General features: G+C 42.2%; 1 protein-coding gene across 13 annotated transcripts in view; it reads left to right on the top strand.

Annotated features, from left to right (window-relative positions):
• Nucleotides 1-27659, top strand: part of MYH10 (myosin heavy chain 10) — a 134093-nt gene that overhangs the window by 10951 nt on the left and 95483 nt on the right. For all 13 annotated transcript variants that reach the window (XM_033422869.2, XM_033422872.2, XM_033422868.2 and 10 more), the window contains exons 3-4: nt 10095-10251; nt 23720-23747. In XM_033422869.2, the coding sequence (XP_033278760.1) occupies nt 10095-10251; nt 23720-23747 (185 nt within the window). The remainder of the gene's footprint in view (nt 1-10094; nt 10252-23719; nt 23748-27659) is intronic.

Here is a 27659-nt window from a genome sequence, read left to right as displayed (position 1 = left end):
TCTTGGTCTGTTGATTATTGAGAAGTGTCTTAAAATCTCCCAGTGTGTTTTCTCAAACTAAGTATGCATTCCTTAAAAATATAGTTTAGTTTTGCCTGTTGATGAATTTTTACATGAATGCCTCTCTTAATACATACCTTTCTGTGTATTTTTGCTCAGCATTACAATTTTAAGATTCACCCATATTACTTTGTGTTGATGTAACTCAGTTGTTCTCAAAGGGTGCTCTACAGACTCCTAGGGCTTCTTTAAGACCCTTTCATGGGATCCTTGAGGTCCAAACTATATTTTCATGATTATTGAAGACTTTATTTGCCCTTTTATTGTTGACATTGGTACTGATGGTGTAAAAGCAACGGTGAGGAAAACTGCTGACACCTTATCGTGGGTAAAAGCAGTGACCCCAAACTGTACTGGTGGTCATACTAATCCAGTTTCACTCCAGAATGTCCTTGGTAAAGCAGGAGGAATGATTGAATTTATTTCAGCTCTTGAGAACACATCTTTTAATATTCTGTGTGATGAAATGACAAGTATGCATAAAGCGCTTCTGCTGCATATTGAACTAGGATGGTTGCTTTGGAAAAAAGCACGTGTGTAGCTATTTGAGTTACAAACTAAACTTGCTACTTTTTTTGATAGAATACCTTTTATTTGATAGAATGGCTGATAGATAAGCTTTGATTAATTCACACTGGGGTATTTGGCAGACATCTTCTTGAAAATGAACAAAGTGAGCCTGTCATTTTAAAGGAAACAGTTGAATGCATTTGTTGACAATGATGAAATTTGAGTTTTCACATGAAAATTAGAATTTGTATCTGCCACTGTGAACTTGACAGCTTGTCAACACTTAAAACCTTCCTGATGAGAGATAGATGGCAATATTAATGAATGTGATTTTTTTTTTTAATGTCATATAGTGTGAAATGTCATCATTTGGAAGACTTGAACAATTCATTGAACCAGAGTTTTCCAAATGATGTGTACATGATGTTACAAAATCATGCCTGGGTAAAAGATTCATTCACCTGTGCAAGCTTAGCCAGTGGATTTGATGTATGTAACAGAGTATGAAAAGTTCATGGACAGGGTGTCAGATGTTACATTGCATCTAATCTTTAAGAAATTCTTACTTGTCGAGTTTTGGTATAGTATCGAAGAGGAATATCTATAATTACATGAAAAGGCTGTTAAACTACTCCTCCCTTTTCCAGTTAAATATCAGTGTAAGGCTAATTTCATGTGTTTCAGTCAAAACAACATCACAGTAGACTAAATGCTGAAACAGAGTGTTGAGTGTTTTCTATTAAGAAAATTGAGTGTTTTCTATTAAGCCAGACAATAAAAGATTTGCAAATATAAAACCGTACCACTCTTCTCACTTTTATTTTGGAAAACAAAAGGTTATTTTTCATAAGAAATGTTATTTATTGTTATTTTTAAATGAATAAATACACATTTAAAAACTATGTATGTACGTATATTTGTATAAAAATATATAAAACAAAAAATCTTTAGGATCTTTTAACAATTTCTAAGAGTGGTAAAGGGCCCTGAACTATAAAAGTTTGAGTGTTTCGTTCCTTTTTGTGGAATGTAATGTTCCATTGTAAGATTTTTGCCCCAATTTATTTATCCTCTCAACTGTCTTTGGACATTTTATTTTTCCAGTTTGTGGCTATTATTGTACAAACAGTGCTTCCGTGAACAGTTTCGGACGTGTCCTGGTGCACATAAGCATGGCTTTCTAGAAGGTGTATAACTAGGAGTGGAATTTCTGGGTGATATAGGACATGCATATCTTTAACCCATATCTTCAGCTTTTCTAGATAATGCCTAAGTTAGTCAGATTCCAGCAGGAAACAGAAGGCCCTCTAACTAGGTATTCTGTGAATTTAATAAGGGGACGATTTACAAACATGTGAATAGAGTTTAGAAAACAGATGCAGAAATGTCGCAGTATCCCAGCACTAGTGATGGCTGAGAGCCCTGGACCCATCTTCATCTTTAAAGGAACAAAGAGCTGTTACCTCAGCTGGGAGAGGATGCCACGTGGAGAGGGCTTCCTGGTAGGAATTGTGGCCGCCTTTAGAGGGAAGCAGACAACTAGCAGGGAGGGGCCTGGGGGATAAACATCCTGACTTCATTCTCCCCCTACCCTCAATCTCCTGCTGCCTAGCTCAGTTTGAAGCCAGAGGAGAAGGGAATTTGGTGATATATTTCTTAGGGTCAGCCTCAGTTCCATTTGGAATTTAATTTTGTGTGTGGTATAAGGTAGGGGCAAGGTTAACTTTTTTCCCCCAAATGGCGATTCAGTTGACCCAGTGCCATTTACTGAAACGTAGCCCTCTCCACTGCTCTGAAGCGCCACCTTTGTTGTAAATCAGATGCTCATAAATGTGTGCTTGACGACCTGTTCTGTGTCACGGGTCTCTGTGCCTGTCCTTGGGCTGACACCACATTGTCTTGATTATTACAGCTTTAGACTATGGCTTGGTGTCCAGTAGGGTAAGTTCTCTCATTTGTGTTCTTTAGGATTGTTCTGGTGTTAGGTGCTTTGCATTTCAGTATAATTTCAGAACCCACTTGTCAGTTTTTCATACACACACACACACACACACACACACACACACACACCCTTATTGGAATTTTTATTGGGTTTTTGCTGATTCTATAGTTCATTTTGGAGGAGAAATGAGATCTTTACAGTATCTGTTCATCTAGTTCATTTATTTAGTTCTTAATTTTTCTCAATATGTTTTAGGTTTTTTTTGTAGAGGCCGTGTATATCCTTTGTTGGATTTATTTTTTGTAGGATTTATTTTTAGGTGTTTGTTTGTTTGTTTGTTTGTTTTTGCGGTACGCGGGCCTCTCACTGTTGTGGCCTCTCCCGTTGCGGAGCACAGGCTCCGGATGCGCAGGCTCAGCGGCCATGGCTCACGGGCCCAGCCGCTCCGCGGCACGTGGGATCTTCCCGGACCGGGGCCCGAACCCGTGTCCCCTGCATCGGCAGGCGGACTCTCAACCACTGCGCCACCAGGGAAGCCCTAATTTTTATTTTTTTAATAAATTTATTTTATTTATTTATTTTCGGCTGTGTTGGGTCTTCGTTGCTGTGCTCGGGCTTTCTCTAGTTGCAGTGAGCGGGAGCTACTCTTCCTTGCGGTGCACAGGCTTCTCATTGCGGTGGCTTCTCTTGTTGCGGAGCACGGGCTCTAGGCTCGCAGGCTCAGTAGTTGTGGCACACGGGCTTAGTTGCTCCACGGCATGTGGGATCTTCTGGGACCAGGGCTGGAACCTGTGTCCCCTGCATTGGCAGGCGGATTCTCTAGCACTGCGCCACCAGGGACACCCTAAGTGTTGTTTTTAAATTGTTACCATTAGGTAGGAATACAGTTGCCATGTTTTTTTACAGTTAACTTTTGTATATTGACATTATATTCACCAACCTTACTAAGTTTATTAATTGATTATAATAGTTTAGCTGAGGATTCTTTTGGATGTCGTGTTGAACACACTCATGTTGTCTGCAGATAATGACATTTTTATTGTTTGCTTTCTAATTCTTGTACATTACTTTATTGCATTGTCTAAGAAGTGTAAATGTTTGTTGAATAGTAGTGGTTATTGGAGGCATCTTCGTATCATTCCCGATGTCAGAGGGAAAGTTTTCAATATTTCACTATTAAGAATGACTTGTTTTCTTTTGAATATTTTTTTATTAGATTCAGGGAAGTTTCCTTTTGTTCCTAGTTTTTATCCCGCATGGATGAATTTTTAGAAATACTGATTGGTTGTTAATTTATCACGTTTTTCCAGTTTCTGATCAGGTGATAGTGTGATTTTCTGGTTATTTTGTTATTGTAGTGAATTATATACTATATTTTTTAGTGCTAAGACTAACCTGGCAAAGACCAAGTATTCTTTTTATGTATTACTGGATTCCTGGATTTTGTTTGCTGGTATTTTGTTTAGAGTTTTTGCATCTATATTCATAAATGAGATTGACTTAAAAATTTACTTTCTTATGATGTCCTTGTCATACTTTGCTATCAAGATTATGCTGGCTTTATAAAATGAATCATGGAATGTTTTATCTTTGTATTTTCTCTGGAAGAGCTTGGATAAGATTGATGTGATTTCATTTTAAAATAATGATATAGTTTCGTTTGTGGGGACGTTTTTCTTTCATAGATATAGAATTTTTCAGATTAAAAATTTTTGGTGTCAGTTTTGATATTGAGTTTTTCTGGAAATGTGTCTATTTCGTGTAAATTTTCAAATTCATTGGCATAGTGTTGTTCATAATACCCTCTTTTTTCCTGTAGGATTTGTAGTGATGTTCTCTCACTCCTGACACTGATAATCTGCTCCACCCTTTTTAAAATGAGCCTCACCAGAGGTTTATCAATTTTACTAATCTCAATCATCTCTTTTAATTACTTGAGCATATTACTGTACAAGATAATAATCCAAGGCAATAAAAGTAGCCTCGGGCTTCCCTGGTGGCGCAGTGGTTGAGAGTCCGCCTGCGGATGCAGGGGACGCGGGTTCGTGCCCCGGTCCGGGAAGATCCCACATGCCGCGGAACGGCTGGGCCCGTGAGCCATGGCCGCTGAGCCTGCGCGTCCGGAGCCTGTGCTCCGCAACGGGAAAGGCCACAACAGTGAGAGGCCCGTGTACCGCAAAAAAAAAAAAAAAAAAAAAAAAAGTAGCCTCACAGGGAATCCACATATTATCTTGGATTCTAGTCACAACTGTTGCCTTACGTGCCACCTACTGTATATAAAATTGTGAAGTTAATTTGAGGCTCTGCGTGACACCAAGCTGGTTCTAGAGTTTTGCTCTGGGCAGGCAGTTAGATGAAGGGGATCGAGCACGTGTAGATCAGTCAGGGATTTACATCCTTCCCAACTGGGCTTTGGGCTGGTCTATTTCTGGTATACTCTAAACTCTCAGGGTGTAGCAGTTAGGGTTCTAGCTGAACGCCTGGGGTATTTACCCTCCTCCGGAGTGGCTTTTTTTTTAAAAAAAAAAAAAAAAAACAAGGTCTGCTGTGCTGTTGAATTTCCCATAGTCTGGACTTTGTTGACTGCATACCCGTGGTGCCTTCTGTAAACTGGTAGTTGGATGCGGCGGCTTGATCTGATTCAGATTCAGGACGCACAGGATGCCAGCTGTCTCTCAGTTTACAACGTTGAGATGGATCAGTGACTCAGTGTGGGCTTCGTCAGGTTGATTTGTGCTTTAGGAGTGTCTACCTTCACCCGAGGGTTTTAGAGCCGGTGGTGGGCACTGTCCCGATCCATCATTTCATTAGGAAGCAAAATGGTGATAGTCTAATGTCATCATTCCTTCTGTTATTATTAGCTTGATGAATTTTTTTTTTAACTCAATGTGTATTACAACACCTCCCCGCCCCAACCAGGCACAGACGGTTTTCTTCAAGTTTATTTTTGATTACTGTTCTTTTTACAGAATTTTGACCTTTTTTCCTCCCTAAGGAGCAATGATTAATATTTTAGTTATCTTTTCTTTGCTCTCCATGTTCATCTTTCCTCTGTGTATTTTTTAAATTGGTTTTATCTTTGTGCCTTCTTTTTCTTTTATTATTTATTTATTATTTATTTATTTATTTATTATTATTATTTATTATTATTTGTTTTATCTTTCTTTAAGAGTCCATGTTGTATTACATTCTGTTGCAGCCATAAATCTATTCCCTGAAGTTTTCTTTTAGCTTATTTTGTAGAGAATGTCCAGAGGTCATTTCTCTCTCTGAATATTCTGGAAGATGATCTTTTCCTTATTACATAGGGTTGTTGTTTTTTTGTTTGGTTGGTTTGGTTTTTGTGGTACGCGGGCCTCTCACCGCCATGGCCTCTCCCGCTGCGGAGCACAGGCTCCGGACGCGCAGGCTCAGCGGCCATGGCTCACGAGCCCAGCCACTCCGCGGCACGTGGGATCCTCCCGGACCGGGGCACGAACCTGTGTCCCCCGCATCAGCAGGCGGACTCTCAACCACTGCGCCACCAAGGAAGCCCTGTTGTTGTTTTTTAAATACACATGTGAATTTTATCTAGGTGTGGTGTTTGCAAATGGTGTGAGCGACCTATTCTTTCTTCTCTTCCTTTCCTTTTTGGGCGGCGGTCTGATTTCTTCTGAGAGCAGCGGTTGGGGTGTAAGTTGGGGTGATGCTCCCAGTTCAATCCCCTGTTCCTAATAAGAGACTGTTGTATCTGCTCTATTGCACTGATATCTATACCTGCCTCTGTTTCCTGGTTCTCTAATCCTTCAAAGCTATGAAGTAATAATGTATATGCATATCCCTGTTTTCTTAGACTGAGGCCTGACCCTAAAGGATAGCAACATTTCCCAATACTGGATAGGAGATGGGCATTCCCGGCAGAGTGGTCAGCATATGGAGAAGCCTGGAGGCATAAAGCAGCACAGACTGTTGGGAAAATTTCAAGGTTGTTTTGGTGCTAGTTTTTTTTGGTTTTTTTTTTTTACATCTTTATTGGAGTATAATTGCTTTACAATGGTGTGTTAGTTTCTGCTTTGTAACAAAGTGAATCAGTTATACATATACATATGTTCCCGTATCTCTTCCCTCTTGCGTCTCCCTCCCTCCCACCCTCCCTATCCCACCCTTCTAGGTGGTCGCAAAGGTGCCAGTATTTTTGTATAATAACTGTTACTTGGTGTCTTAAAGCCTTTGCAAACTTCTTCAAGGCTTTGCAGTTCTTCAAAATGTTCTCATGGCTTTAGGATTCCAGTGTTTCCAACTGTTCAGTAGGCACTCATTCTCCTGGGCTCCCTTATTGTAATGAATCTCCTTTTAACGTGCCACAATCTCAATATGTTAAAAGGGGATTTAGTATCTTTCCCCACAAATCAAATGATTTTTCCCGTCCACTTGTTACTTTTCCATCTCTAAAGCTTGACAACCTTGGAGTCATCTTTACCTTGAGGCTTGAATGGTTTTCTCTATTCAGAGTCCTGACTGCTGTTGAATCTCCAGCCCGCTTTCTTCATGACTCATCCCAGCTCCGTTTTTGTCTTGTTTTTCTCTCCTGTAGGCCTGTTACTGTGCCTGGAGAGGTCTCTGCCTCCTGCTGCCCACCTCTTGCCCCTTCAGTCTCTTCTCCATATGGCTGCCAGGTTTATGCGGTTTCAGGAATGCCTCTTTCCTTCCATCACTCTTCTCTCCAGGACCTCTGATACCTGATCCCCTAGAGTGGACAAAATCTGCCTGTCTGGGCTCTTTTCCCTCACCTTCCACAGAACAAACTGTTGTCAGCTAGACTGCGCTTCACTCTGCCGTGGATATACCCAGCCACCAAGTTTTACATTCTTACTATTTTATTTTATTTTTTTAAAATTTTAAATATTTATTGATTTGGCTGTTCCAGGTCTTAGTTGCGGCATGCAGGACCTTTGTTGCGGCACACGGGCTCTAGTTCCCTGACCAGGGATCGAACCTGGGCTGCCTGCATTGGGAGCACTTAACCACTGGAGCATCAGGGAAGCCCCACGTTCGTACTATTTTAATAGGAATTCCTTTATCCGTCCTTTTAACCTACTAGTCGTTAAAAAGAACATCAGAGACCCTCTAGGTCTGGACTTAGTACCTAGTTGTACGGTTTCGGACAAGATGGCCATGACCTTCAGTGGGGTTTGTCGTGTGTTCCGCTCCAGAGTTTCTCTGTTTAAAAGGCTTGTTCATCTTTCTGTTTTTGTATCGCTCTCTTTTCAGTGCCTTATATTATGTCTTGTTTGCTTAGTGTATCTTTATTGTCCTCATCCCCTAGAGCGTATAAGAAGGTGCTTAGTATCTTCTGCATGTATTCAAATGCTTCATAATGACGTTTACTTTGAACTTAAGGCCTCCAGAGAAATTAACAACACATCGCCCTCCTTCCGTGTGACTTGGGGAGGACAAATGTGGTACAGTACTGGTTTCAGCGCAGGAGCCCAACATTTGAGCTAATTTTCAAGATAGAAGCTTAGCTTTTTAAGCACTTCAGTTTACTATTTCCACTTAAACCTCTATTACTGCTTCTCTTTGGCAAGCATAGGATACTGATGATTATTCAACCTTGTTTTTTTTGTGAGATTTACCCATCTCTGTAATCTTCGTCCTCAGAAAAGTCCCCAACACATGACAGACACACACGTTGGAATGATTTCTGATTGCAAATGTCCTCATTAGGTTCTGTTACCATGCCGTACATGCTACGGGATGTTAAACGGAATTGGCGTATTTTGCCTTCCTTGGAGGTTTTGGGGTTTTTTGTTTTGTTTTGTTTTGGCAGTCTGTAATTATTTTCCTCTTACAAAAGAGTGACATGCAGAATTTGTAGCTTCACGATCGACTCTTATCTCATTTTTGAAGGAAAAAGTGGAAGTTGTATATATAACAATTCATTGAGATGTGTAGTTATGATTTGTCAAATTTCCTGTGTATAAATTAAACTCAATAAAAAATTAAAATGTTGAGATTGCCTCTCCTTAGTTTTCTCGCCCTTAATAAAATCTCTGTTTTTATTGTCTCTCGTTGCCTTTTTGTCCTGTGGGTGGCAGAGAGAGGCTGGCCTAGTTAGACTAGAGACTAGGTGGAAGGTGCCAGGCTGCTGGGTGGGTGGCCTGAGAGCCAGCCCGGGTTCTTGGAGGTCTGATGCCGGACACGAGAAAGCCAACGGCTTCAGGCCCAGGGGTCACCCAGGGAGGGGCAAGTAACTACTGTGGCCTCAGGCAAACAGTAATCAGTTTAGCAATCAGGCAAACAGCCCAAATCTGTGAGCTCAGGGCAGGGCCCTTGCTTGCCTTTGTCTTATTCCCAAGCGCTAATCTAGGTAGGAAGTGCATTCCACATCCGAGCCTCCGTTGGGAGGGAAGCAAAGATAAAGGAGAACGGCTGCTGAGGTGGTTCTGATCACTTAAACTTTTTTTTTTGGCCGCCTTTCTCCTTTCAGCATCATTCACTGCAACGTTCAGAATAGAGTGGGCTCGACAGTGCCGCCTGGTGGCCACTGCCAGGACTTTCAGCCTTTCTGGACACAGCTTGTTGGTTAGAAGCCCCTCGGTACTGCCTGGGGAGCTGAGCACCACTGGTCCTCGGCCTTTTCTAAGGTCCTCTTGCCTTTAGATTTAGAATCATCCGAAGTAAAGGGTCTGCTTCCCGGTGCAGCTGAGGTGCCCTCAGCCGCACCAGGACTGGAGCATCTAGCAGCAATCCTAACCGCTCTTGATTTTCCATAATTCCCAGAGTCAGTTCTCAGAAATCATTCCATGTGAATTAAAAAAAAACCCCAAAGGCAAAAGTGCTCCTAGTATTAATTCTGAGTAATGATTACCCTACTGATGAGGAAGGTTTTTATCTTCTAGACTAGTGGCTCTTAAAAATTTTTGAGGGCCCCCAAAGAGCTTTTGTTTATATTTCATGATATTTACTGTGTTTAGAAAGTAAAACACAGATTTTAAATATTTATCAACTCATTTAAAACTAAACCTATAACAAGTTGACTTAAATTATTTTTATGAAAAAAACCCCTATATTTTCCAAAGCAAAAAAAATTAGAAGAGTAAAAATGTTTTACACTTTAAAAAAAAACTCTTTAATAATAACCTTTCCAGATAATTGTGGATATTCTCCTTTGATACTGTACCCAAACTTGGCCACCGGTATTTCCTTAAAGATGAGTTGCAATGTGGAATCTGAAACTACCTTAATGAACGTTTCATACCTCGTACACTCATGAGAGAATGAGTGTGAAAAAGCAAATGACGTGTTGTTTGAATAATGACCCGTGGCTTCATGAAGCCATGAAGCATATATTATTATTTCCATTTGACAGATGAGGGAATTGAATCTAGGAAGTACCACTTACTAGGCTCTCTGTAGGAGAACTGCTTGTGGTTTGGAATTGCCCATTATGGGTGAGATTTAATTTTAGGGCTAGATTAATTGTGCAAATGATAAAGGTCCCCTGTTCAAATTACTGTGTGGTTTGTCTGCTGATTGGATCCTGTGGATATAGGCAGTTGTTTTTTTTTTTAACACTGTATTTTATTTTTATCTATTCTAGACATATTCTGGACTCTTCTGTGTAGTCATAAATCCTTACAAGAATCTTCCCATTTACTCTGAGAATATTATTGAAATGTACAGAGGGAAGAAACGTCACGAGATGCCTCCACACATCTATGCCATATCTGAATCTGCTTACAGATGCATGCTTCAAGGTAACTGGAAATGTTAGAATGCTACTCAGAATTTCTTAAATATAATTTGGTTTCTTTTAGAATGCCTCAATCTTTTCTACAGAGGGCTTTACTTTTTTTTTTTAAGATTAAAAAGAAAAGTGATAGATATTTATTGTAGAAAAATTATGAATTCTTAAGATTAGACTAGGCAATATGACCATCTTCTATAGGCATCCGGTAAGTATGCTTGGGGCTTCGTAAATACTTCATGTTAATTTTTCTGTTAAGAAGCATCTAGTTTTTATATATATTTGATCTCTCCACCACAAGCCAGTATAATCAAAGCTCTACTGCATTCGTTTTTAAAACCAACAGAAAGAATAATAGAAAAGGTGGATGCATCACTGGGGAAAGAAAGATTATAAAATATTTTTTATTTAAAGGCATGAAAAAGGACCCAACAAAAGTTAAACAGCATGTGTGGAGTTGGTGGGTTTTGATTGTTTCCTTTTTGGGTTTTGAATGAAATATAAATTTGAAGAGTCCTTAATTGGAATTATGGCTTCAGACGCAATGATTTATGGAGGAATTTTTTTTGAAAACTAGGACGGAGCAGTTTTGAATGCAGTTAACATTATTGAGTAACAAGACTGCATTTATTTTTTTTTCCTTTTAAATTTTTTTAAATTTTAATTTTCTTGAAGTATAGTTTGATTTACAATGTTGTGTTAATTTCTGGTGCACAACAAAGTGATTCAGTTATATACATATACATGTTCTTTTTCTTTTTTTCTTTTTTTCTTTTTTTCTTTTTTTCTTTTTTTTATTTTGGTCACGCCACATGGCTTGTGAAATCTCAGTTCCCTGACCAGGGATTGAACCTGGGCCCCGGCAGTGACCCCGGTGGCCCCTAACTACTAGACCACCAGGGAACTCCCTTATATACTCTTTTTCCTTCTTTTCCATTATGGTTTATCACAGGATATTGAATATAGCTCTCTGTGTTATACAGACATTTAAACGTGGGACTTCCTAGCGCTATGTGAAATCTTCTATAGTAACTCTCCCTCTCTCTCCTTTTATTTTTTTAAAAATGAATTCTGTAAAGTAAAATAAAATCTACGAGGTCTTCAGGAAGCAGAGTATGCTGCATCCACCTGTCATCAAATCTCAGGTCCTGGAAAGACTGCCTGGGTGCTGGGTCTAAAGGGTAGTGTGAGGGAGTTAATACCCATTTCCTAGTCAGGTATCATCTGGATTCTTCTTATATACCAGGTCATTGGAGGCAAACAGGAGGTGCTTTAGGACTAGAATAGTGGCATCGATGGGTAAGAAGACGTTCAGAGTCCAAAATGAGCTTAGGCTTAAAAAAGATTCAATTTAATAACCCTTTCTAAGGTTCAGAGCCAAGAATGTTAAGAAATGGCCGTGACTGTGGTAAACTGCAGTCAGGTGACAGAGAAGGAAAATCATCAGCTTTTGTTTTGTGTCTCATTCTGTGTCTCCATTAAGAAGAATGATCTTTACATGCAGAAAAGTATTTGTATGAATGAGCAAACTGCCTTATATGGGAGAAGAAATTGGCCAAAGTACACTCCTCCTCTGATTGAATCCATATTGTCTCTTCTAAACAAATACATTCTCACAGCTGAGACTATCGAACCCCTGTTCTTTGAAGTATTATATAGAACAGGAGTTTCCAGAAGGCGGGGATGGTCTCACATTATATAATTCTAATTTTTAAAAAGAGGAAGAGGCTCCCCTTTATATTAAGATCAAGAGCTCCCACTCTTGATCTATACCTGCCAAGAAACATTCTAGAATCTACTGTTAATAGTCTAGAAACAGCATGAACATATTCCTCACATTACTTTACACTGAGTAGGAAGGGGAATATAGTAGACAGTGTTATCAGAGAATTAGGACTTCTCCATGGCGTTCCCTGGCCCCTGTGATCTCCTCGTGGTTGGATGCTGCAAAGTTGTGCCTGAGATGCTGGTTAATGATAGAGGTTGGCCAGGCGTCAGGGTGTGCACCAAGGGGTTTGTGCCCTTTCCAACATTCTAATCAACATACTTGAAGACATAGGATGCATGCCTGTAAAATTTATAGATGACATGAAACTGGGAGGAAAAAGAAATACATTTGATGAAAAGAAACAGAGTTTTTAAAAGCTCTTGACAGGTTGAATGGTGAATTGACTCTAGTTAAGAGGGATAAATGTTAATGCCCCACTACTGGGTTTCCAAACCAACTGTATGAATACAGAATGAGGAAGATGTGGCTTACCAGTATATGGTATTATTAATATCATCACTAATGCTAGAATGAACCTGTATTGAATATTATTATGTGCCAGGCACTGGGCTAAATGCTTTATGTGTATTATTTAATCCACAACAATCCTATAAAGTAAATAGAATTACTGTCCCTATTTTGCTGAGGCACAAAAAGTTAAATACCTTGACCAAGAAAATGTAAATAGTAAGAGGTATATGAACGAGGATTCAAAACCAAGGCAACGTGACACATTCTTAGCCACAATCAAACTGCCACGTGAACGTTAAAAGAATTAGTTGATAGTTTTGATTATGTAATAATTTAAAACAGACAATAAAAAACAAACAAAAAAACCCACTCTAACCAATTCTGTTGTATTTTGTTCTATAAGTAGGGGGCTACCTGCTGATACAGGGTACAACACAGTCGGGTGGGACGTCTGCTAGAGCAGTCAGACAACAGTCAACAACAGCAACTGCTCATGAAGCTCAGACCAGCTACCGATGCTTATCCATCTAGGTTTTCAATTACAGTCGTGAGCAAATAGCTGAACGTCAGTGGGCCTACGAAGAGGACCCGTAGCTTGACGGGACCATGTGGAGGATTCAGGGCAGATGGTCCTACTGAACAGAGTTTGGTTTTTTAACAAAAACAGGAGAGAGCTTACTTTTTTTTCCTTAACTTTAGATTCTAGGGGATATTGCATCAATCAAATGCAGAGGGACTTCCCCAGTGGTCCAGTGGTTAAGACTCCGTGCTCCCAGTGCAGGGCATGGGTTCGATCCCTGGTTAGGGAATGAAGATCACAACGTGCCGCGTGGCACGGCCCCCCCCCCCCCCAAAAAGCAACCAGTGGGACTTCGGGAAAAAAAAAATGCAGAGTGTGCCTGGCACATAGTAGTTGTTCAAGAAATATTCATTGACTACATGCGTGAAAGTAGAGTTCTTGGACATACACTTGCTTGCAAAAGTCACCAACTCTGAAAGCATGGGATAGCAGAATTGACATAATTGGACTAAAGCAATGAATTGGAAGACCGACTCAAGGAGTTCTTCCAAATACACAGCAAAAAGAAACTGATGGAAATTACGGCAGAAAGAGTAGGAAACGTGGTATAGACTCTCCATATCTGTAGATGTGGTATAGACTCTCAGGGGCCATGAGAGAAGTGATATTTTTGAAAAAGTTCACCAGAGCTGAAGAAGGACTTGAGTCTTGAAGCTGAGAGGGTCCCCTAGTGCCAGGCAGGAACCTTGAAAGGAGACACATCCCTGGTCTAACGCAGCGTGGTGTGGATAGGGCGACATCAGGTGATCTCGGTGGAGAGGGCGTCAGTGGGCTCAGACTTCTCATTCGCAGTCCTGCGTGTTAGAAACTGAATGCAGCACACTGAGACCTGTGCCCGGTAGGTAATCACGCGAGGGGACCTAAGGCCATTACTATTCCAGGCTCCCCCAGCACCCCGTGGGCGCCTCGTCCTCTGCCCCTCCCCGTGGCCGTCCACCCCAGCCAGCTTCCACTCAGTAGCAGCCAACACTGCCACCCACCTTCTGTTGACCTAGACGGATGTAAAGGCAAATTTTGCTGTTAACAGTAGTTGCGGGGCGGGGGGGGGGGGGCATGCGTATCTAAGACCTGAGATTCTACCTTCTTCCTGGAGTCTTAGAATGAAATCCACATCTCCTTGTTCTTTTGTTTCCCGGTCACAGCTTCGTTTTCCGTAATGCTCTCTTTTCATTTCCGCCTCAGGTAACTCCCACTCTGTGATGTGCAAACTTCCCTATGTGTTCAATGTCTTCATCAAGTGTTTTCTTTTCCTCCGGGCTTTAACTGAAACTTGGCTTTCCCCTGAGTATGGGCCCTCCACTCCGATCCTATGCGCTAGGAGATGGGGTCAGTGTCCTTACTCGCAGTGCATCTGCTGGACTATTAACAAATACTCTTTACCCCTTGAAAACACTGCCCCTTCTCTGCCTGCCCCTCATCGCTTGTAGCAGCATTCTTCTGGGTCTCCCTCCTCCCTCCTCCTTCTCTCCCTCCTCCTCCCCTCCCTCCTTAGTGCGTCTGTTTGGCCCCCAACACGTCTGTCGTTTCCTCCCTGCCTCAAGCCCTGCTATAACCCTGTGTTACTTCCTAGTTTTTCGTGAACAGCCAGCCCCCGGTCTCTTAATCTCCTCTTAATCTTCTTCCCTTCTGACTTATGCTGCTGACACCCTAGACTGTGCCACCTTCTGAAATGATCTTATTTTTCAAATATTTCAGAAATTCTGTTGCAAAATCCTTCCGTCCTGGCAGTGCAGTCAGCAAGTCTCCTGACCATGTTCTTTGACTCCGTTTAGATCTTGGGTCCAAACGCTGTTCTCCTTTTCCCCTGTGGATTCTCAGAACTGCCTTGACTTTCTTCCTTGTGTAGTTTACATTTTGTAGTCTGCCATTTCAGCGTCTTCTGTAAGTATCCTACGCCCCCTGTCCCTTTGTTCTTTTGTTACACTTATTTGGCAAAATTCTCACCCTAAGTCAGTCAAGACACTTGTCTTTTTTTAAGGCTCTTCCTTGGGTTGCTGATGCCTCTGGAGTCTTCTGTTCATACAGCTGAACAGATCAATACTCCTGTTAATTTCGTGATCATGAGCCCAGACTTCACGCAGAACAGTGCTTCCCTGATGGTCAATTAAGATTATAACCTCACTCTCCCTAATGATTGTCTCAAGCCCCTGCCCACTTCAGCTCCCTAGGTCCCTGCGTCCCCTTCTCCTCCCCAGCTGGTGGCTTCTTCCCCTGATCCATGGAGAAATTAGAAGCCACCAGAGAGGAGCTACCGCAGCTTCCTGAGCCAGATTTACAAACCGTCCTGTCCTGCGCCCACTCCTGTGAAGGCCGTCTTCCCAGCTCCTTCACCTCTGATGCCCATCCCATCTCTCCTAGGAATCCGTCTCAGGAAGCTCACAGTGTTGACTGTCTTCTGCTTCCCTTTTTAGAGGCTCCTAATGTTAGCATTAAATGTGCTGAAGTTTTCCCCGTTACTTTAAAAAAGAAAATTCTCTCTTCCATCCTCTCCTTCCCTTCACAGCCATGTTTCTTGAAAGCATCTGCCGGTTGGTGGGCAGATATGGTTGGTGGTAGGAACTTGTGAAAGCGCTCCTGTTTTCTCAGGGAAAGGTGAAGCAGGGTCCCAGCTGAGAGTGAGGCGGAGGGAGCAGAGATGGGAGATTTAAGAGAGGAACAGTGTGACATAATTCTCTAGAAGACTCAGATAATACTTCCATTTATACCGTTGACATCGTGTCACATACTTAAAACAACAGCTATTGGAAATACAGGGGAAATGTGACCCACAATTATAGAGGGAGCTTTAATGTGTTTCTCTCAGAATTTGAGATAAGTAGAGAAAAGAAAGAGTATAAAGAATGTGATCAACAGTATTTAGCAAGCTTGAATTGGAAAATGTATATACAGTACTGCTGCCCATCGAGCAGAAAACATTTACAACCTTGGCTTGTAATTTTGATGCTAAGTCACCAATGAAAATCTCAGATCAGGCCACATTCTCTGACCACAGTGCAGTAAGACAAGGTATTAACAGATTTCCACTTGGGTTTGTTTTGTAGGAGTTTTGTTTAATGAGTTCTTCTTACTGTTTTTGCTGTTAGCCATTCATCTATATGGCTTTTTGGTAAAAGAAGAAATCAAAACTGCTATTACAGATTCTTTAGAAGTTAACCACAACAAAATATCACATGTAAAAAATTGATGGCTTAAGGCAAAAACTGCTTTAAGAAAGAATTCATAGCTATAATTTTTTTTTTTTTGCGGTACACGGGCCTCTCACTGCTGTGGCCTCTCCCGTTGCCGAGCACAGGCTCCGGACGCGCAGGCTCAGTGGCCGTGGCTCACGGGCCCAGCCGCTCCGCGGCATGTGGGATCCTCCCGGACCGGGGCACGAACCCGCGTCCCCTGCATCAGCAGGTGGACTCTCAACCACTGCGCCACCAGGGAAGCCCCTATAAATATTTTTATTAGTAAACAAAAATTTATATACAAGCCTTTTTACTCACAAGATAGATAAAAGACAACTTTATGATAATTTATTAAGCTGTATTGTCTCATGAGTTTTTCTGTGTGTCATTTCACACACACGAAAGAAGTTCTTTAAAAGTACAGCCTGGATGTTAACTTAAGACTTCTTGTGATCATTTTGCAGTATATACAAATATTGAATCATTGTGTTGTACACCTGAAACTAATATAACGTTACATGTCAGTTATACCTCAATTTTTAAAAAAGTACAGCATGAAATGAACCTAAACAAGAGGAAAAACATAAAGTTGTTAAGTAAAACTTGAACTGGTTCCACAAAAAGACCGTAAAATAGACAAACAATTTGGCAAGTGTGACTAAGAGAGAACCACCAGAAAGAATAAAGGTTTTATAACACTATAAACAGAGACAAAATTGGCTCAAAATAAGGTGGAAAACTTAGAACAATGCCAGTGGGAGAAATGGTAAAGATTGTCAGAGGTTTTACCTTTATGTCTCAAAGACACAAGGCCCAGATAATTTTAGTGGTGAAGTCTATCAAATCTCAAGGACTAGATAATTCCTGTGTTATCTAAATGGTTTTAGACCATTAAACAATGCAGAAGAGTCTGGATAACATCAAGATCAGAAATTGTCAAAGAACTTTGAATGCTTAAATTACTTTTTACTTTTTGTTAAAAAGTAATACGTGAAGATAGTTGAAACAAGCAAACACACCGTACAAGCAAGGCTTACATTATTGAAAAAGAAACAAGAGATACCTGTCCTACCCCTGCCCATTCTGGATTTCCTCTTTAGAGGAAACCATATTTTAATCTGTTTCTTGTATATGTATATATTTCTAAGTAACAGGCTTGTGATATTCTTTCTTTCTTTTTTTTTTAACTTCCAGTGTTTTCTATAGACTTCCTATTATGACAGAAGAGTTTTTAACTGCCCGCCCCCATCTTCCTGATAGGAGTCAAATCAACATTTTTTGGCATTTTAGTATTCAGCATTTAAACTATTTCTCCTATGATCCCATTTCCTTTCTTACACAATTTGCTGTTTTCCCTGGGGTTAGTAATTTTCCTATTTGGGGGGAACCGAGTAGTTCTGCAATTGCTACATTGATTTGACAGAACTACAAGTCTTCTTTCAATACGTAGACATGTATCCCATAATTTATCAGTGTCTTTCCTCCCTTGGAGGCATACCTCTGGGGACCCTTTATCCTCCAGTCTGTACTTAGCGGTCTTCAGACTTGCCTTTGCCTGCGCTCTGGAAATTCCTTGCTTCTTTCTGTGGACTGCTGGATCAAAGGGTATGTGTGTTTTAAGGGTATGTGTGTTGTGTGTGTGTGTGTGTGTGTGTGTGTGTGTTTTATTTTTGGCCTCGCCTTGCGGCATGCGGGAGCTTAGTTCCCCGACCAGGAATCAAACCCGTGCCCCCTGCAGTGGAAGCACGGAGTCCTAACCACTGGACCACCAGGGAAAGTCCTCCTTGCTTCTTTCCGTGGTTGTATTTCTTAATTTATGCATCCCATACGCTGTTGTTTTGGATGGAGAATAACCTCCAGTAGCTTCCTGAGAGACAATGGAAATAACCAGTTGTTCTACGAATAAGTAATTCCTTAAAAGGATGGCTCATTTATATAGTGGGATCCTGAGCAGCAGTCTTGAAATGATGTCTGACACACCAAGGGATGTCCTAGTAGAATAAGCACATATACTACCCCTCTCTTGCTTTAAGAATAAGTCTTTTGAGACTAGGATTGATATACATCAAAATGTGAACCTTTAAAATGTAGGTTAAAGGATTCTTTTTGAAAAATGTTGAAACTGGATACAAGTTTCTTACATTAGGAGAAAGAAAAGCAAGGAAAACAAACCATCGTTTAAAAGGAACATCAAGGAAGGCTTCAAAAGGTCAGAAAACAGGTTAATACCAAATACAGCGGCAAATATAAATACTTTTAACCCCCTGTAAATAACAGAGCCTAATATAATCATATGCCCCTTACAAGAGAGACATCTCAAAGTAGAAAAAGAATAGCAGTGCGGTGATGGGCATTTCCTCGGCCAAATGGGTACAAAAAGGGAGCACCAATTAAAGTCATCTCAAGTCTAAAGTAGACGTCACAGCAGAAACAGGGACAAAGGGCATTATTTTATGCCAGGAAAAGGAATGTTTTATAATGAATTACAGTTGCCTTGAATCTATGTATTGAATCTTATAATGTGGGAATACAGACAGTGGGAGACAGTAACACTCCTTACCCTGAGAGGCTGTCAAATGTAGGAAAACCCTTCCAGTGATTGTGTTACAGAGAACTGTTATCTCATTGAAGATACAGGAAGATAAATAAAGACAATATCATCGTGATAAGTGCTATGAAGAAAACTAAGAGGGTACAGGCATCAGAGTGAAGGGTTAGTGAGGGGATGAAACAGGGATTTCACTGGGTGATAAGTTTAAAAATGTACTTATCCTTTAGCCAGAAATATATATGGTAGCAGTAAACAAAAATAGGCAGAACCTGAATAAGAAATTGCAGAACTTTTTTAAAGTCTTAAATGTAGAGGCACAGCATGTTGCTGGATGGGAAAACGAATATATACAATTTTAGTAGGTATCATTTGCATACAGTAATATTCAGCCTTTTTAGTGCATAGTTTTTTGACTTTTGACAAATGCATATAGTTGTGTAACGACAATGAAGATATAGAACAGTTCTATCTTCCCCCCAAATTTCTACACTCTCCTTAGGGTAATTAATTCCCTCCCCTCTAGTCCATGGCAACCACTGATTTTTTTTTCCTTTGTCACTATAGTTTTGCCTTTTCCAGAACATCGTGTAATCATACACAAGTTATCCTTTTGAGGGTGGCTTCTTTCACTAACATAGTACATTTGAGTGTCATCCACCAATACTTCACTCCTTTTTAGTTCTGAGCAGTATTCCATTGGATGCATGTTCCACAGTTCATTTATTCGCTTACCATTCGAAGGGCATTTAGATGGTGTCCAGTTCTTGGCAGTAAAGACACTAGAAACATTTGTATACAGGTTTTCTGAGTGTAAGTTTTAATTTCACTTGGCTCAATACCTAGGAGTAGGATTGCTCGGTCACATGGTAGGTGTATGTTTAACTTTATAAGAAATTACCAAACTTTTTCCAAATGGCTGGGCCATTTTTCAACCTTACTAGCAATGGACGGAGAGTTCCAGTTCTGCATCCTGTCAGCACTTGGTATTGTCAGTTTTTTATTAAACTGTAGTCTCTCTGATAAGTGTGTAGTGATATTTCATTGTGGTCTTAAATTGCATTTCCCTAGTGACTAATGATATTAAGCATCTTTTGATGTGCTTATGCCACCTGTATGTCTTCTTTGGTGAAATGTCCAAATCTTTTGACCATTTAAAAAAATTGGATGGTTTGTTTTCTTATTACTCTTTTTTTTTTTTTTTTTTTTTTGCTGTACGCGGGCCCCTCACTGCTGCGGCCCCTCCCGTTGCGGAGCACAGGCTCCGGACGCGCAGGCCCCGTGGCCATGGCTCACGGGCCCAGCCGCTCCACAGCACAAACCCGTGTCCCCCGCATCGGCAGTGGACTCCCGACCACTGCGCCACCAGGGAAGTCCTTATTACTCATTTTTGAGAATTCTTTGTCCTTTTTAGTTACAAGTCCTTTATTGGGTAAGTGATTTGCAGTTTTTTCCCACTCAATCTGTGATCCATCTTGAGTTAATTTTCATGTATGGTGCAAGGTATGGATTGAAGGTCATCGTTTTGCTTGTGGATATCCAGTTGATCTTGGCACCATTTGTTGAGAAGACAATTTTTTTCTCCAGTGAATTGCCTTTTTCAGGATTCTCAGTTCCTTTGATCTGTATGTCTGTCCTTTTGCAGATATCATACTGTCTTGGTTACAATAGCCATATAGTAAATCTTGAAATCAAATAGTATATTTTCCACCATCATTCTTTAAAAATTATTTTCTCTATTCTAGTTGCTTTGTCTTTCAATATAAATTATAGAAATTCGCTTGTCATTTTCTAAAAAAGGTCCCACTTCACATTTTGATTGGATTGCATTGCCTCTATAGAACAATTAGAACAGAATTGACAGTAGTTTTGAGTCTTCCAATCCATGAACATGGTTTATCTCTATTTATATAGATCTTTAATTTATTTCATCAGTATTTTATAGTCTTTAGTATATAGATCTTGCACATACTTTGTTAGATTTATATCTAAGTATAACATATCCCTTAGTATAACTAAGCATTTCCTGTTTTTAGTAGTGTTAAATGGAACTTTAAAATTTTTAATTTCCAATTGTTCACTATTAATGTATAGAAATGTTATTTTTAAAATATATATTGACATATTTTGCAACCTTGCAAAAGTCACTTATTCTGAAAGGTTTTTTGGTAGATTCTTTGGGATTATCTCTATAGACGATTATGTCCTCTACAAATAGAGACATTGTTATTTCCTCCTTTTCAAGTCTCTGCTTTTAATTATTTTTCTTCTTTGTGATGTTGAATAGGTGTGAGAACAGACATCCTTGTCTTATTCCTGGTCTCGGGGACAGCATTCAGTTTTTCACCATTAAGGATGATGTTAACTGTCTGTAGGTGTTTTGTAGATGCCCTTTATCCAGTTGTTGAAGTTCCCTTGTATTCCTAGTTTGCTGAGTTTTTTGTTTTTGTTTTTACTCATGAATGGATGTTGTTTTATTGTATATCTTTTTTACATCTATTTAGGTTATTGTTTCTTCTTGAGTGAACTTTAGTAGTTTATGTCTTTTAAAGAAATTATCCCATTCATCCTAGTTGTCAAATTTTTTGGCAGAAAGTGGTTCCTAATATTTCCTTATTATCCTTTCAGTATTTCTGGGATCTATAGTGGTTTTCCCTTTCTTATTACAGATATTGGTAATTTGTGTCTTATACCTGATCATTTTGTCTAGAGATTTATCAGTTTCATCGATCTCAAAGAACCAGCATTTGGTCACTTGTTTTTTTTTGGTTTTTTTTTTTCCTGTTTCCCATTTCATTGATTTCTGTTCCTTATCATTTTTTCTTCTACTTATTTTGCGTTTAATTTGTGCTTTTCTAGTTTTTTAAGGTAGGAGCTGAGGTGACTGATTTGAAACCTTTTTCACTGTTGAAAATATGATTTAATTCAACGTGGATTTATTGAGTACCTCCGTATGTGTTGTTTGAAAGGTGCTTTGGAAAATAACTGAGCTATCAAATGAGTCTCTACTCTTTTTAGAAGGCTAGTTGCATTTTTGAACATGAAGTTATTTCCCTTAAATGTCACTCTAAGGCTGTGTCTGGTTATATTTATAGGTTTTTAGAGTATAAAGTTCATTGTAAACTATGAAGTGGAGTTCTATAGACGTTGCTCAGACCAGGAGAATTTGGGGTGTGAGGGTTCATGTTTAGAGTGAATAATATGCAAAAACTTGGTAAAATCCTAGTTTTATACGTGAAGAACCCGAGACCAGCAAGGAATCAATGCCTCGTTTATAGATCTGTGGGAAGTTTGTGGTGGGGCTGGAACTAGGACAGAAGATTCCAGTTCCCAGTGTCTTGCCAGTGCCCGGCCTGGCTCCTTGTACTGGGTTCTCTCAGTGGACAGGTGGCTGACTGTTAATTCTGGGAATAAAGAAGCAAGACAGTCTGTGATCTCAGGCAGCACATGCTGGTGGGGCAGGCAGTTGGCAGTATCGTTTGTTAACTCCAGAATACTGTGGTCAAAAAAAGGAAACAGGGAGGAGCCTGAGGAAGAGGGTCTGGGGAGGCTCCTCAGAGGAGATACAGCTGAGCTGAGCACGAAGGGCAGGTGGAGGTAATCCAAGTGGTCATGGATCCGGGAAGGACATGCCAAGGAAAGGAGATGGCGCGTCCCTGGGAAAGTGAACCAATAAAGGGGCAGACATCAACTATGTTGCCCATGGCAGCCAGAAAGAAGGAGAAAACAGTGGTTAGGAGCTATTATTAGAAATTAAATTAGACTCAAGGGGCCGGGCAGTAATATGCTGTTGCTATAACCCAGTTTATACACAGAGTATATGAATGGATTTGTTTCTTTTAATAATATTATATGAAAAGAGTATGACGTAGTGAAGGAACTCTTCATTTCTCTTTGATGGAGGTTATCTACGCCTGAACTACCGTGAGACCTTCATTGGGCACGTGATGGCTTTTCTGATGGAAAAGCAAGCACAGCGTAGGGAGCGACAGAAATGCTCCCTCGTGACCTCATGACCGCAGTTCCTTTTGAGGCAGTGACAGTCTTGGTCGGGAGTGTTGAGGACACAGGCACTGGAGGCAGACAGGCCTGGGTTCTCACCTGAATCCTTGTCCCCCAGTAGCTATGTGACTGGAGGATTAACTTCCTCAAAGAACATCCTCGTCTGTAAAATAGAGATAATGATGCTCGTAAGTGATTGGAAGTCATACAACCTACACAGGTGGTTTTGTCCTTGGACTACACATGGGTTTGCATTTCACCTTTTCAGTTGAAAAATTGAGCTGAATATGAATACTTAAATCATTCATCCCTTTAAAATCATGTTCGATTTTTTTCATCATACGTCCTTTTGTTATTTTGGGTGTATCTAACATTCTGACTGGAGACAGTGGTTAAACCTCATATAGATGTTTATCCTCCTTCAATCTCCTTTTCCACTCAGCGTTTGATACTTTGTGGGTTTTTTTCTCCTTTAAGGTCAAATTAATAATGATTCCCCTCTGGTGGTGGGTTTTCTGGAAAGGCAGTGGTTTCCAAACCTGGCCCTGCATCAGAATCACCTGGGGAACCTACTTAAAAAGGGGTTTTCAGTCCCTCCCCCTGAAGGTGGAGCTCTGTGGAGTTCATTTTTATACAACTTCCCAGTTGACTCTGATGGGCAGCCAGGCTGGAGGGTCCAGGTTGATAAGACGTGTACAGTCATCTGAGCCTGCATTGTTACCTACCCCAGAGAATCTGGCGTTAGAATGACGAACTTGACTGGATTTAGGACTATATAATATATAATAGGGTTGGGAAGCGTTAACTTGACCTGAGAGCAGCAGAGCTACTAGTATTTTAGAGGCTATCACTGCAACTTTATTATTATATCAAATTTTTAAAAAACCAGGCAAATGGTCACTTTCTTTTTTTTTTTGTTTGTTTTGTTTTGTTTTGTAGATCGTGAGGACCAGTCAATTCTTTGCACGTAAGTAAATGTTGAACATTCAGACTTCTTTTCGCTTCTGTTGGAAAGTAAAAGCCATTCTTTTTTTGTATGGGGGGAGGGGGAAGGGAGAGCCATCAAGAGTTGGATGGAAACCTTGCAGTTGTTGTTTCAAGACTACAATATATAAGTTGCTTAAATTTGGTGTTACTCTTTGGTTGTCGACCTGGGCTTTTCACACATTTCATAACGTTAATCTGTGAAACTTACATCTTTAGTTTGTTTGTCCAAGTGTTGACCTCGTGGACATTTGGGGAATTTACCCGTACCACCCAGCAAGCATTAATATCATGCGCCTGTGTGCTGTGTGTGAAGTGCTGGAGAGTCAGGATTGAAGAGAACCCATGGCAGGAAGCGGTCAGATTCAAATGTTAGGAAGGTCACGCTGGCTATGGCGGGGACGAGGCACGGGGAAGCGTGAACATGCGAAGACCAGGTGGGAGGCTGTTGAGTTAGCTCCGCGAGGGATGGAAGTGACTTCAGGTGGAGAGGTGGTCGTGGAGCCAGAGGAAAGTGGGTGGATCTCGGGTGGAGTTTAGTGTAGGAGACAGGCCCAGCGGGACTCGGTGATTCACACGCCCGAGAAAGGGGAGCTCAGAGAGGCTGGCGTTGTGCCAGGTTCAGGGTGTAAGGAGTTCGGTGGAGGAACAGGTTCGGGGTGGAAGGCAAGGAGTTTGGTGGAGGACAGACTTTGAGGTGACTGTGGCTCTCCGGAGAGGAGCTGTCACTCGGCCGCTGGCCCCGTGAACGTGGAGTCAGAGCTGTGCCCGGAATGCAGAGCCGGCGGCCTGGGTGACGGCAGCCACGCGGTGAGTGAGGGCACCTCAGAGTGTGGGATCCCCGGGAGGGGCGACCTTCAAGGGTGGGGGAAGGGGGTGAGACGCCGCAGAGACGCCCAAGCCGTGGGCCACAGAATGGGTCAGCACGTCAGACGCCCTTGAGATTGAGTGAAATATACAGAACCGCGGGCGTGGGATTTAGCGCTAGAGCAGGAGGCTGGCGGTGGTCGACTGAGGTGCACTGGGGGTGGGGAGGGAGGTCAAAGCCAGATGGCAGTTGAGGAATGACGGGGGTGGGGTGTGTGTGTGTGTGTGTGTGTGTGTGTGTGTGTGAAAAAGTTTAAAAAGGAATCAAAAAGCCAAGTGTAGGCCTGCTACTTCCACAGGACTTGAGAAAGTGAAAATTGCAGCAGTGGATTAGTGGTGAGAAATCGACTTTTGTTGTTTTCGATGGTGTGTTTAATGTGGGAGAGGTTAAATGCTGTAGAGGGAGATAGGGGCAGGGCAGAGAGAGCTGAGGGGCGCGGAGGGCACGGGGTGGGTGTTGGGCCGGGACCTGGGGGCACGCGAGGCCTCTAGAGTGACGGGGAGGCTGGGAGTTGAGAAAGTTCCCATCTCGTGGCTTCTCTCCTTCCCATGAAGAGAAACTTTGGTGTTAATAGGATGGGGGAGGGGAGAAGCAGAAACAGCTGACACTAGTCTCCCTGTTGTGTAAATTTTCTTCCAGCATTGTTTAGCCTGTGAGTTATACGAATCAATATACATTTATTTTTTTTTAATTTATTTTTGGCTGTGTTGGGTCTTCGTTGCTGCGCGTGGGCTTTCTCTAGCTGTGGCGAGCCGGGGCTACTCTTCGTTGAGGTGCGCGGGCTTCTCATTGCGGTGGCTTCTCTTGTTGGGGAGCACGGGCTTTAGAGCGCAGGCTCAGCTCAGTAGTTGTGGAGCACGACCTTAGTTGCTCCGCGACATGTAGGATCTTCCTGGACCAGGGCACGAACCCGTGTCCCCTGCATTGGCAGGCGGACTCTTAACCACTGCCACCAGGGAAGCCCCTGAATTAGCTTTTCTTAAACCACAAACCACCCCAACACTTAATGACTTAAAGCAGTTTTCCTAGCCGTTGGGTTGGGCTCAGCTGGGCCTTTGTGCTGAGCGGCGCCAGGCTGAGCTGTCTCACCTGGGACGGGGGGGTGGGGAAGGGGGGAGTTGCTGGCTGGCTGGCTGGCTGGGGTGCCTTGGTTGTAGGTCCTTTAATTCTCCAGCAGGCCAGCCCTGGTTTTAACATGGTGACAGGTGCCAAGAGCAGCAGGAGAGTGAGCTCCAGTGCATAAGGGCTGTGCACACTTGCTGCCGCCCCATTCCCAAGCCAGATGTGTGGCCAAGGCCAAGGTCAGTGTGTGAAACACTAGCCAAGGGGGTAGGTACAGCAGGATGTGAAACAGTTGGGGCTGTTGCTGTGGACCGTCCACCACAAGGGTGTTGGAATGGAACCAGATTCAATCCAACCAAAGCTGGGACGGTTTTTGTAAGTGGGTGCAGATGGGGGGGGTCACTGAAATGAGAGAACTGAGGACATTGGCCAGAGAAACTGTCACGATGGACCCTGCCTGGGATATGGGCAAACGAGGGGGGATTGATAGGGAGGAGGGAGTTGGGTCAGAGAACTAGAGGACAGGTCCCCCTGGGGACACCGGGGCAGAAGGAGCAGGGAGAGTGGGTGGTGTGGCCGCAGGTGATAAGCTGGGAGCACCTCAGTGTGGCCACAGGAGTGGGCAGCTGAAGCAGAGCGGGAGCGGGAGGTCATCGGGGGTGAAGGTCATCGGGGGTGAAGGTCATCGGGGGTGAAGGTCATCGGGGGTGAAGGTATCAAGGAACCAAGGGGCCTGAGTTGGGGGTGTGTCTCTCACACGAGGAGAGGAGAGGCTTGACCACACACACACACACACACACACACACGAGTGACAGTGTGAGGATGGTGGCCTCCAGTAAACCCTTCAAAAAGCTAAACTATTTCACTTGGAGGAACGTCCTTTATTCTAAGATAAGACCCTTTCCTTTTTTTTTTTTTTTTTTGGAATAAAAAGTGCTTTCTTTTTTGAAATGGGAATGGAGGTTTTTGTTTGTTTTTAATGATCTTACTAGACAAAAATCCAAGTGTCAGAACAACCGTTATGGCTGTACGTGACCTCAGAGAGGCGGGGGCGAGGGGTAGAGGCTTTATAACAAGAGGGTCTGGAAGCGACATGAGGGAGAGTGAGAAGGTTGCCCCTGACTTTCTTCCTGATCGTGTACGTGTGCAGGTGTGTGATGTGGCGCGAGGCCAGCGGAGGAGGGAGTGTTCCGTGAGGACACTGAGAACGTGGGTGACTTTGCACACTGTGGAATGAGGGGCCCAGAGAGTACAGAGGAAAAGAGGGGGGCGGGAGTAGGAAATAATGGGGTTTGGGATCAGGAGAAAGAAAGCACAACATGAGAGCAGAGGAAGGACATTTGAGGCAGTGACCAAGGCTGGCAGGGGTGTGAGTCCCAAGGCTCCCCTGCAGAGCTCATCTCTGGGCCCTGGTGCATTGGGGAAGGGGTGGGGTGGGGGGGAGCTGGGCCTTCGGGAGGCAGCAGCCTTGGCTGGTCCTTACTGGCTTCTAGGGGATTTCTAGCTCAAGTGGGCAGCCATGCAGCCAGGTGAGTTTCTAGACCCTCATCCTTGTCACAATCCCTCAGGACTTCTTAAAGAATCAGTGAACCTTCAGGCATGGGGGACAGCGGGTGAGAAATGGTGTCAGGCAATTCCACGTAATTTGGTCTTACGTGGAGCACAGGGTGTGAAGTAGGGAATAAATGCTAGTTTAAACTCAACATGCCTAAAAATTAACCTTTATTCCTACACAGACAAGATGTAGGAATATCCTCTCAATATCCTTCTTTCCAGCATCAACGCTGTGTGTTTCCAGACTCAAGGTTTAAATCTTGCCCTGTGTTTGGACTCCCCGCTCTCTTTCATATCCCTATTTCTGGTCCTCACCTCGTTTCATATTTCTCCTGTCTTGTCCTAGCCCTGCCCAGCACCTACTATCTGGCCCATCTTGGTGGATCCTGGCTGATTTCCTTGCCTTTTAGC

The sequence above is a fragment of the Orcinus orca genome, chromosome 19 (genome assembly GCF_937001465.1).
Source record: "Orcinus orca chromosome 19, mOrcOrc1.1, whole genome shotgun sequence".
Lineage (NCBI taxonomy): Eukaryota > Metazoa > Chordata > Mammalia > Artiodactyla > Delphinidae > Orcinus > Orcinus orca.
Note: the sequence above shows the minus strand (reverse complement) of the source record. Positions and strands in the feature narration are given on the sequence as shown.